The sequence below is a fragment of the Fundulus heteroclitus genome, chromosome 21, assembly GCF_011125445.2.
Source record: "Fundulus heteroclitus isolate FHET01 chromosome 21, MU-UCD_Fhet_4.1, whole genome shotgun sequence".
NCBI classification, from domain to species: domain Eukaryota; kingdom Metazoa; phylum Chordata; class Actinopteri; order Cyprinodontiformes; family Fundulidae; genus Fundulus; species Fundulus heteroclitus.
The window spans coordinates 22,567,154-22,579,919 of record NC_046381.1 but is presented as its reverse complement, the minus strand read 5'-3'; the positions used below and the strand labels follow the sequence as shown (position 1 = coordinate 22,579,919).

The window sequence follows — 12,766 nt, the reverse complement described above, 5'->3', positions numbered from 1 at the left end:
GAAAGGTTCCAAAAACACGAGAGCACTGGAGAAAACACACGAGACAAAGATTAGATCCAAAACGGGGACCGAAAAACTCACGGGTCTGAAGCTCAGGAGGTGGTAGATGGCCTTTAGGCATACCGCGACAAGGTAACACTCTGGCATCCTACTGCTGTTAGTGCGCTGATCTTGTAGTGTGCTGAGGCGCTGCTGAACTCGCTGCAGGTGTGTCAGTCCCGCCCACTGGTCAGCTGCTGTCACCTGTGAGCAGTGAGAGCGCAGAGCCGGCAAGCCTATTAAAAAGTTTTATTTAAGATGAGGTAACATTAGCTAATGATTTATTTATCCCACGACGGGGAAATTTATAGGATTAAAGCAACAGGCAGGTGCACACAACATAGACAAAATTACATAAGGATTCACAAATATAAGAGGTGGATTAGGAAAAAACACTGTGAACATTATTAGTATTATTATTTAATTGTAATAATAAAATAAAAATCACAAAACCCAAAAGGTCAACAGTTTCATGATACATCAAGCTAAGGGACTGGCTAATATACAGCAGGTCAAAAAAAGCCATATTCTGGCTGCAGTGCTTGCTATTCTCTTATGAAGAAAAGATCAACTAGTGCACTAAATTCAATAGATGGGTTGAAAATATCCAGTACAAAATACAGAGATTTCCAGGGCATAAAGTATACCGTTAAGTTGACTTTTTTTGGTGTGTGTGTGTGTGTGTGTGTGTGTGTGTTTGTGTGTGTGTGTGTGCGTGTGTGTGTGTGGTGGCGGCAGGTGTAGGGGGTGGGTGGGGGGGTGGGGGGGCAAAAAGACTGTTGTCCTGGGCCCTAGCAAAGCTGTCAGCTGGCCTGCCTACAACAATTAAATATCTGGAAGCTGAGAACTGAATTGACTTACCAATTAAAATAGCAACCTCCCTGGCTTTAGAGTTGAAACTTGAGTTGAACATCTCAGAGACCCATGGGCATTTAAGTCTGACCTGATCTTTAACGCGTATGTGGGTTTCTTTTAGAAAAACTATGTCGGCTTTAAGACATTTTAAATGAGCCAAAAAAAAATAAAAATAAAAATAAATATAATAATAATAATAAAAACATGCAACACGAATATCCCCCCATCCCCCATAGCACTTACACAACCCCATCCCCAAACGATGGAGAACCCAGTGCTAACTCCACAAGTAGTCAGTTCCCTAAACAAACGGCTTTTTAGCAAAACTAACAAACTTCGAGTTCAAGTTGAACTCCTGCAAGTCTAGCAACATTTGACAAAGGTACAACCCATCCATCCATCCATCCATTTTCCAGCAACCCCCGCGACCCCATGAGGGATCGCTGGTGTCTATCTCCAGCGTTCGAAGGTACAACCAATCAAGTCAAAATTAAACTGAAGACAACAGTGTGTGTATGTGTAAATGGTAAACTGAAAAGAGGAAGCAACTTAAAAGAATAAGTGATAAATGTCAATATTAGCGGTCCCTGCTTCCTCTGTGTTGTGTATTATTACTCGGTTCTCTTACATAGTGAGCGAATTCATGGAAGCGCTGGCTTCTTCTGGTGATTTAAACTCCTTCTCTGCACCGTTGTGGGTGATCCGGAGGCACGCCGGATAGAGTAGACCAAAGCGAATCCGTATTGCGCGGAGCCACCGCCGAGCATCATTTAAGGCGGCCCGAGCACGAGCCATTCTCGGAGTATGGTCGGGGAACACAGAAAAACTTGTATCTCCAATCTTGATCCGTTGCTGGGTCCTGGCTCGGCGCAAAATGTCCACGCAGTCAGTATGATAGTGCAGACGGGCGATTAAAGGGCGAGGCTGTTCTCCGGGTCTCGGCTTCAGCTGGCGAATACGATGAGTGCGGTCAACAAAAGGCTCCTTCTCTAGCTTAAAAGCCTCGTTAAGCAGGGCTGAGACGGCTGTGGCAGTGGGAGAATCCTCGGGAATTCCCACTAACCGTATATTATTGTGCCGCGATCTCGCCTCCAAATCTTTGCATTTATTATCCAGTCTAATCAGCTCCGTGGACAGATGTTCCACTTCAGCCTGTAGGGTAGTAATGTCATCGGTGCAGGTGGAGAGCGATGTTTCCATTTCACCTACAGTGTTTTTCGTCCTGGAGTGACGAGAGCAGCTCGGCCTTAAAGTCGCAGGGAATGTCTCCTCCAGCTTCTACCTGGTGGGTGGAAGGGTCACTAAGAGGCAGGGATGTGGTGTGCGAGACAGGCCACGATGGTTGTGTAGGTGGTTTAGCTTTCAGAGGCATTTTGGTCAGCAAAAATAGTGAGAGAACACACACTGAAAAAATAGACACAAAAGGTGTTCCTAAAATAAAATGTTTAAAGGTTATTGCAGGAGCTCAGAAAAACACAACCTACTCCATTTGTTGCTAAACCGGAAGTCTGTAAATCTTTTTAAGGAACTTATATTCCTCCCTTTTGTGGATCAAAAGTTGCTTTTTGTATATTTTTCCCAACTCATGTTGGATGCTGCGGTGCTTGAAGGATTTAGTTTCTTTTTTTTGGGACATTTTTTAGGATACATTACCATTGCAACAAATTGGTTTTGTACAACCGGGAGCAGCTGATTAACATCTCAAAAGTTTAAATAATATTTGAACTACATCTCCAACTCCCAGATGAGCTGAAAAGAAAGTGTTGAGGATGCAGAGCAGGAGCAAGAAGAGAGATGAGGAGGACATTTAAGCCATTTCTTCCATCGACTATTAAGGACAATGTGAGATCTTTGGGACACAAGTCGGAGGAACGCCAATCCTTAACAAGTCCAGAATATCTGGAATGCAATATATACAGACTATGAAACTGAAACACCTGGTTTTAGACCACAATAATTTATTAGTATGGTGTAGGGCCTCCTTTTGCGGCCAATACAGCATCAATTCGTCTTGGGAATGACATATACAAGTCCTGCACAGTGGTCAGAGGGATTTTAAGCTATTCTTCTTGCAGGATAGTGGCCAGGTCACGACGTGATGCTAGTGAAGGAAAATGTTTCCTGACTCGCTCCTCCAAAACACCCCAAAGTGGCTCAATAATATTTAGATCTAGTGACTGTGCAGGCCATGGGAGATGTTCAACTTCACTTTCATGTTCATCAAACCAATCTTTCACCAGTCTTGCTGTGTGTATTGGTGCATTGTCATCCTGATACACGGCACCTCCTTCAGGATACAATGTTTGAACCACTGGATGCACATGGTCCTCCAGAATGATTCGGTAGTCCTTGGCAGTGACGCGCTCATCTAGCACAAGTATGGGGCCAAGGGAATGCCATGATATGGCAGCCCAAAACATCACTGATCCACACCCATGCTTCACTCTGAGCATGCAACAGTCTGGGTGGTCCTCTTCTTTGGGGCTTCTCCACAACATAACTCTCCCGGATGTGGGGAAAACAGTAAAGATGGACTCATCAGAGAACAATACATGTTTCAAATTGTCCGCAGCCCAAGATTTGCCCTCCTTGCACCATTGAAACCGACGTTTGGCTTTGGCACGAGTGACCAAAGGTTTGGCTATAACAGCCCGGCCGTGGATATTGACCCTGTGGAGCTCCCGACGGACAGTTTTGGTGGAAACGGGAGAGTTGAGGTGCACATTTAATTCTGCCGTGATTTGTGGAGCTGTGGTTTTATGTTTTTTGGATACAATCCGGGTTAGCACCCGAACATCCCTTTCAGACAGCTTCCTCTTGCGTCCACAGTTAATCCTGTTGGATGTGGTTCGTCCTTCTTGGTGGTATGCTGACATTACCCTGGATACCGTGGCTCTTGATACATCACAAAGACTTGCCTTCTTGGTCACAGATGCGCCAGCAAGACGTGCACCAACAATTTGTCCTCTTTTAAACTCTGGTATGTCACCCATAATGTTGTGTGCATTGCAATATTTTGAGCAAAACTGTGCTCTTACCCTGCTAATTGGACCTTCACACTCTGCTCTTATTGGTTCAATGTGCAATTAATGAAGATTGGCCACCAGGCTGGTCCAATTTAGCCATGAAACCTCCCACACTAAAATGAGAGGTGTTTCAGTTTCATTGTCCAACCCCTGTATGTGTCTCACTGAAACATGGCTGCAGGACCACAACTCCAGTGTCTCTCTGCCAGGCCTGGTAAAAAAAACCTGACAGAGAGATGAACTTATAAGCAGACAGAGATTTAATGAAAGTGGCAAGAGGTAAGATTGTGATTTGGTGGGGCTGGTGAACAACAGATGGTGTCATTGAAGACATATCACTGTGAAGTTTATCTCTGCAGCCTGGATATCGATGTGTTACCAGTGAGTTTTCATCCATTTCCTTTACCCAGACACTGCTGATACTGCATGTGATGTCATCAGCTCAGTTGTGGATAAGCTACGGATATGACGTCCAAATGCTTTTTAGGCAATATCTGGTGATTTTGAATATGCCTTGCTCTCTGCAATACTTCCAACCTTTCAACAGTTTGTCACCTACAAACTAAGAGAAAACAAAACTCTCGGTTTATTATTATGCAAATGTCAAGGACTCATACATCTCTAAGGCAAGACCTCCTTTTGGCAAATCACCAGATCACAATCAGTTTTTTCCCTGCTCAGAATATAAACCTCTTTTTCAGAGACAACCTGCAGTAAAGAGAACTGTGAGAAGACAGTCACAGGAAGCCAAATAAGCCCTTGATGGTTGATTTGAAGCAACAGACTGGAATGCACTGTGCCAGCCACATGGAGAGGACATCAATGCCACGACTCGGTGTGTGACTGACTATTTACACTTCTGTGTGGATAACAATATCCCCACCAGAATAGTGAGATGCTTCACCAACAGCAAACCCTGAATCACCAGTGACCTGAAGGAACTGCTGAATGAGGGAAAAACTGCCTCAAGGAAGTGAGACAGGGAATTACTCAGGAGTGTTCAAAAGAAACGTAAAGTCAAGATATGAGAAAGCAAGGAGGCGTACAGGAAGAAGCTAGCGAGCAAGCTCCAGCAGAACAATATAAGCGATGTGTGGTCAGGAATGAAGAAGATCACAGGCTTCAAGCAGACGGAGGTCCGGACACATGGAAGTATGGACAGAGCCATTAAGGTGAACACATTCTTCAACAGGTTCGGTTCAGGAACAAGTTCAGCATCCATTTCTCCTGTCCAGCCAAATAGTCATCACACCCTCCTTTGGCACAAAACTCCCCTTTCATACTTCAGATATTGTATCTTTCACCTCAGCCATGGACCCTTCTGCTTCTGCATGTTTGTTCTCAGCAGAAGATTTAACTGGAATAAGTTTGCGGGTCCAGATGGTGTCTACTCCAGAACCCTAAAGGCCTATGCAAAGAAACTATGTGGGATTCTACAGCACCTCTTCAGCCTTAGAAGAAGGTTCCATTGTTAATGAAGACCTCTTGCATTGTTCCAGTACCAAAGTCTTTACATCCTCAATGACTTTAGACCAATTTCCCTGATATCTCACATCATGAAGGTCCTAGAGAGACTCCTGTTGCCCATTGAATAAGCAAACAAACAGCTACTCAGGACCCGCTGCAGTCTGTGTGTTGTCATGGAGTTGGAGTTGAAGATGCCAACATACACCAGCTACAACAAACCCAGTGTCATTTAGACACTGCAGACAGCATTGTGATGATTCATCCATACATCCATCCATCCATCGTCTTACGCTTATCCGGGGTCAGGTCGCGGGGATAGCAGCTTCAGTAGGGAGGCCCAGACGTGCCCGGAACACCTCACCAGGGAGGCGTTCAGGAGGCATCCTAACCAGATGCCCGAGCCACCTCAACTGGCTCCTCTCGACATGGAGGTCTACTCTGAGTCCTCCCCGGATGACTGAGCTCCTCACCCTATCTCTAAGGGAGAGCCCAGACACACTACGGAGAAAACTCATTTCAGCCGCTTGTATCCGGGATCTCGTTCTTTCGGTCACGACCCAAAGCTCGTGACCGTAGATGAGGGTAGGAACGTAGATTGACCGGTAAATCGAGAGCTTCGCCTTTTGGCTCAGCTTTCTCTTCACCACAACAGATCAGTACAGCGCTCGCTTCACAGCAGACGCCGCACCAATCCACCTGCCGATCTCTGGCTCCACCTTCCCCTCATCTGTGAACAAGACCCCAAGATACTTAAACTCCTCCACTAGGGGTAGCACATCCTCCCCAACCCGGAGAAGGCACTCTACCCTTTTCCGGATCAAGACCATGGTCTTGGATTTGGAGGCCCTGATTCTCATCCCGGCCGCTTAGCACTTGGCTGTGAACCGCTCTAGTGAGAGCTGTAGATCACGCCCTGATGAAGCAAATAGGACCACGTCATCTGCGTATAGCAGAGACGCAATCCTAAGGCCACCAAAACGGATCCCCTCAACACCTTGGCTGCGCCTAGAAATTATGTCCATAAATGTTATGAACAGAATCGGTGACTTGGCGGAATCCAACTCTTACCGGAAACGAGTCCGACTTACTGCCAGCAATGCGGACCTGACTCTGACACCGGTTATACAGAGACCTGACAGCCCTTATTAAAGGGCCCGGTACTCCATACTCCCGGAGTAACCCCCACAGGATCCCTCGAGGGACATGTTCGAATGCCTTCTCCAGATCCACAAAACACATGTAGACTAGTTGGGCAAACTCCCATGCCCCCTTCAGGATCCTGCTGAGGGTGTAGAGCTGATCCAGTGTTCCACGGCCAGGACGAAAACCACACTGCTCTTCCTGAATCTGAGATTTGACTATCCGACGGACCCTCCTTTCCAGAACCCCGGAATAGACCTTACCAGGGAGGCTTAAGAGTGTGATTCCTCTGTAACTGGAACACACTCTCCGGTCCCCCACCCCAGTCTGCCAATCCAGGGGAACTGCCCCCGATTGTTTATTTTAATCTCCTAACCTTAAAGAGCAAGATCAGACAGGCACAGCACAAGGTTCACAATGCTTTTGCAAAAGGAGAGAGAACTTCACACCTCGGTATGTCAGTTCAACTCTAAAGATGCTCCTCCTTTGGAAGCTTCTTTATTCATAAAAGCAGGATGCACTCTATTGTTAGCGTGGCAGGAAAAGGGAGACAACTTCTTATCTGAACTGACCAGTTGTGTGTGGGTTGCCCCCCACATCATTGTATGCTGACCTGTTGCTGAGGATGTAGATTCATAAGAACAATCCCCTTCAATATCAGAACTGCTGGCACACATCTTTCAATTCAATTCAATTCAGTCACACAAGACATCTATTTGTGAATGGGAAGGAACAACACTGCTGCTATCTGCAGGGTATTTCTGCAATACTGACGATATTAAGAGGGGGACAGACTGTTTAAAGTTTGATGCAACATTGTCCGATAAAGATCTAATATAATGGAACAAGCACAGAAGCACACATTGATCCAGTAATCTTTTCTACATCAGATGGTAATAGCAGGTGATCTGTTTTCCCTGGATGATGTCACAGCTAAAAGGACGCCAGACCAGGTGTACCTACTTTGAAGGAAAAAAAAGAGAGAAAAAAAAGTAAAAAGCCAAAATAACCAAAACCCCACGTATACATGTGGGGGAACATCCAAAGTCCATGCAGAAAGGCCCCAGGCCGACATTTGAATCCTTTTGGCTGCAAGGCAACAATGCTAACAACTGTACAACCATGCAGCCAATTGCAAGTTCTGTATTTATTTTGCTTGTTTTGGGCCCATCCTCTTTATAGTAGCAATATTATTTGCAATATTATATAGCCTACTAAATACAGTGGAGATGCACATTAGCTTTAGTGCTAGCAGTGGAAGCGGTGTAAACAGCAACTGTAATTATGATGGTAAAGCCCCCAAGCAAATCTGCATGGCCTGTGTGTCAGTGTGGTTTCAGTGAAAACATTAACACTGTAGTCTCTCCCCTCTCAAAGTGTGTTTTGGGTTTTGATATTTAATGCAGTTGCCAATGTTCTCCGGAATGGTCTGGGAGTCTCTGCACGGTGCGTTATGATGACTGCAGGAATGGCGGACAAGGCTTGTGTGTACATGGCTTATGTATTGACACAGATCGGGTGATATCTGGACAGGTAACTATCCTTCAGTTGCAATATCTAATCAAACTCTTGCATGAAAACAATAATTTGTAGTTGCAACCATATAACATTTTCATATTTAAAATAGAGTAAGTTAAAAGAGTATGTTACAAGAGATCAGTTACTGTATACAGTATGCATGACCACCACTTCTCTGCTTTATGATGTGTTTGAAGATTCATATTTTTTGCTTTAAACATTCACATTTATTTAGTTTTACTTTTAATGTTTGATGTATTTGAATTTTTTGTATTTATTTATGTTTTCTGTGCTACTAAAAATTCTATCCAGATGCTGGCTTTGCAAAGTATCGTAATCCTTTGACGTGGATTACGATTCGTTGTTATATTTGTTGATAAAACAACAATAAATAACAGTTCTGTCTTTTATCAAAACTATTTGCTGACTCTAGCAACTTAACAAGGAGCCTTTTACACACACCACTTTACCTTGTAAAACCTTTTGGTTAGACTTTCACACATGTCCAGGTTTTGGCAGTATGGGGGAGTTTCTTAAAAACAGGAGTCTCAGTTTGACTGTTTGTTTCAATAAACAGCCCAAATATCAATGCATCTGTGAGAGTGGATGGGAAGCTCCAGCTGGGAACCCAGCGTGTGTGTCTGATGTTGATGAGTGCAGCTTACCCACCAAGCCTTGTTCATCCAACCCTCCTGTTCCCTGTTACAACACCCAGGGTTCTTTCTACTGTGGAGCATGTCCTACTGGTAAATCTCACACTCTTCTCTGTTGATGAACTTTTTCCATTGGTATAGACACAAAAACTCATCTTAGATGCTTACCTTTTATATTTGTAATGAGTCCACAACCTTTGTTATGATGGTTGTGTTGTTGTAACTGCAACCGATTTTTTTTTCTTTTTTATGTTATTGTAGTTGATAATGAAACTACAGTTTATCATTCATCTATCCATGTTGGTCTCATTTGTGAATGAGGCGGAGTTTGATCAAGCCTATAAGGTCCAACATTTTCCCCTCAGCTGCAACCCTTAAATCATACAGGGGTTCACGCTGCGTCTTTATGCATGATCCAGCTGCTCGATTTTATCCTCGTGCACTGCGCACGATGGATAAACAGTGGGCAAAATGCATAAATAAAGATTGTAAAGGGCTCTTTTAGAGGGAAGAGAAGGAATAATTGGGACATTTTGGTAGGAGTGGAGAGACATTCAACGTAGTGATAAGGCTGGCCGCTGATAAAAGCCCCTGGGTCTGAGGGAAGGGAGGGGAGAGGAGCAGACCAGTTAGAGCACTGATGCACAGAAACACAACGCATGTAGTAAAAAAAAAAAGCAGAATTAATAAAAACGAAGCTTATAAACAGACTAAGTGGCGTTTTAGACTGCATCTTACGGTTTGGATCACCGAGAACATTCATGTTTTTAAAAAACACATTAAAGCCAGAATAACTTCCGGTTAAAAAGTAAAAACGAGCTGTAGTCCAATCAGCGATATCTTAGGTCTCCCACTGGGACGTACCTCTTCCATTTTGTAAATGTTGTAGTGCTTTCCTTAATGTTGTAGCGCTTTCCTAAATGTTGTAGCGCTTTCCTATATGTTTTAATGTTTTTGTTAATGTTGTAGTGCTTTGCACCTCAGGGCCACCGTAGTGAAAAGATAGAGGCCACAAAAAAAAGAAAAGGTGAGTGGGTAAAAAACATAACTAAAACTTTATCCTATGACAGGATACAGTTTGAAATATCAAAAAAACCTCTTGCACAAAAAGTACAAATAATACGAGATACATATAGCAGAAGGATAACATTGTAGATGTTTAATCCCCAAATTCTTCCTCAAAATATCTAATAAATTAACCTTTTCCTTAATACATTCAAACTCTCTCCTCATATATCTTCTCTCTCTTCCATATTAATAAAATTCTAGTATAACATGTTCTATTGTTTCATATTTTCCACAGTAATCACATTTGCCAGTAGTATGCTTTTGAATTTTAAAAACTGTATAATTAAGTCCTGTATGCCTACATCTCAACCTATTTATCACTCTTTCCTCCTTTCTATTTCATCTTCCATTTCTTTTTTCTCCTTCTATCTTTTGAATTTTATAAAACCATCTTCCTGTTTTTCCTTCATCCCACCTTTTCTTTTCATTTTTAACACTCTTTTCCTCAGATTTACTTGTTTTAACTGTAAAACTAATATTCAATTTAATTTTATTTATATAGTGGCGATTCATAAAACATATCATTTCAAGGCACTTTACAAAGTCAAACTCAATCAGATTATACAGTTTGGGTCAAATTACACAGATTGGTCAAAAAAAAAATCCTATATAAGGGAACCAGTTGATTGCATCAAAGTCTTGGCAGCCTTCCCTCCTGAAGAAGCGTAGAACCACAGGGAGAGTCGTCTGCATTGTCCATGGCTTTGCAGCAATCCCTCATACTGAGCAAGCATGAAGCGACAGCAGAAAGAAAAACTCCCCATTAACGGGAAGGAAAACCTCCGGCAGAACCGGGCTCAGTATGAACGGTCATCTGCCTCGACCGACTGGGGGTTACAGAAGACAGAGCAGAGACACAACAAGACAGACAAAAAAGCACAGAAGCACACATTGATCCAGTAATCTGTTCTACATTAGATGGTAGTAGCGGGTGATCTGTCTTCCCTGGATGATGCCACAGCTAACAGAACACCAGACCAGGTGTGCCTACTATGAAGAAAAAAGAGAGAGAACAAAAAGTTAAAAGCTGAAATGACAACAGTCATGCAAAACTGGAGAACAGTAGACTGGAGAACAGTAGAGTACATTGAGAAATATAGGCCCTGATGTCCTCCAGTAGCCCTAGCCTATAGCAGCATAACTATAGAGGTAGCTCAGGGTAACATGAGCCACTCTAACTATAAGCTTTGTCAAAAAGGAAAGTTTTAAGATTAGTCTTAAAAGTAGACAGGGTGTCTGCCTCACGGACCAAAACTGGGAGTTGGTTCCACAGGAGAGGACCCTGATAGCTAAAGGATCTGCCTCCCATTCTGGTTTTAGAGACTTTAGGAACCACCAGGAGACCTGCAGTCTGAGAGCAAACTGCTCTGTTAGGAACATACGGGGTAATCAGAGCTCTGATATATGATGGAGCTTGATTATTGTGGGCTTTATACGTTAGAAGAAAAATGTAAAATTCTATTCTTGATTTAACAGGAAGCCAATGAAGGGAAGCTAAAATCGGAAAAATATGATCCCTCTTGTTGATTGTCATCAGAACTTTTGCGGCAGCATTTTGGATCAGCTGAAGACTTTGAACTACACTCTGCGGACTTCCTGATAGTAAAGAATTACAATAGTCCAGCCTTGAAGTAACAAATGCATGGACTAGTTTTTTAGCATCACCCCTGGACAGAATGTTTCTAATTTCGGCGATATTCCAGAGGTGAAAAAATGAAACTCTGGAAATTTGTTTAATATGGGATTTAAATGACATGTCTTGGTCAAAAATAACACCAAGATTTTTTTACTTTATTACCAGAGGCCAAGTTAATGCCATCCAGATTAAGTGATTGGTTAAGAAGTTTATTTTTTGGGGGACTCTGGTCCAAAGATTACAACTTCTGTCTTGTCAGAATTTAATAATAGCATTTTGAATTGCCCTCTTTGCCATTTTTTCTTCTACTCCAATATGTGTTGGAACCCACACAAATATAACTATGAAACCCACATTTTGTATTCTGAATAATGCATTAAATATTTCTAACAAAGTGTCCATCCTACTATCTCATTGATTATATTTTAAATGATTAATGCAGAGCTTGAATCTGAACAAATTATTGTTTTTAAGGGTTTTATGTCTTCTACCCATGGTAAAGCTAATACTATTGCCAACATTTCTCCTGTGTATACTGATTGTCGCGGCCTTCTATGTTCCAAAAAAACAAAATTTTCAACATAGGCCGTGGGTGGTAGCAGGTGGTTTGATTTGCACGCACTTCCGACTTCATTGTTTGTAAAAATATATGTGATTTATTTCTTGAAAAAGTAGAGACAAAATAATTACTAAAAAATGTCTTGCAACTTAGTTGAAAACAAAAAATCTCAATTTGATGTTTGAAGCTCTAAAAAGTGGTCAAAAAATCATTTACAAAACCTCCTGTCAACACACCAGACATTTACCAAACAATAGCCCTGCACCAAGCACCCGGTGTGTTCTTAATTACTTAAATTAATGGGAGGGTTTAATAATTAACAAACGTAATCTAGCAGCAAACTAACTAAACTTATTTTTGATGCATCTGTATTAATCTGAATATATTGATAATAATTGTTTAAATGTAACTGTACTGAATAACTATCTACGATGTAAGATTTATCTTGTCTTCTTCCATTATTGACATACCTACTGTTGCTTCTCATAGAATCCCTGGTGGTATAATTGATATTGGTGTTGTTTGAGTAATATCTAAATCAGCCAGTTTAAATTATTTTATGTTATTTTCAATTGTCCATCCAAATCTCCTTATTTCTTTTTTTCCTTTTTCCCCAACATGGATTTAAAATTTCCCAAGTTGGATGATCAAAGTTATTACCTTGTAAATTTAACCAACAATTTATTTCTAGTTTTATTCTTCTTAAATCTAACGGCATTTCTCCCATTCCTACTTCTATTGCTGCTGTTGATGTGGTTTTACATGGTCCAGTACATAATCTTAATGCCTGATGTTTTATAATGTC

At 42.1% G+C, this 12,766-nt stretch overlaps 1 protein-coding gene across 1 annotated transcript in view; it reads left to right on the top strand.

The window, feature by feature from the left end:
- Positions 1 to 12,766, top strand: part of cubn (cubilin (intrinsic factor-cobalamin receptor)) — a 350,345-nt gene that overhangs the window by 38,453 nt on the left and 299,126 nt on the right. Inside the window, exons 7-8 of the mRNA XM_036125467.1 lie at positions 7,934 to 8,060; positions 8,623 to 8,791. Coding sequence (XP_035981360.1) covers positions 7,934 to 8,060; positions 8,623 to 8,791 — 296 coding nt within the window. The remainder of the gene's footprint in view (positions 1 to 7,933; positions 8,061 to 8,622; positions 8,792 to 12,766) is intronic.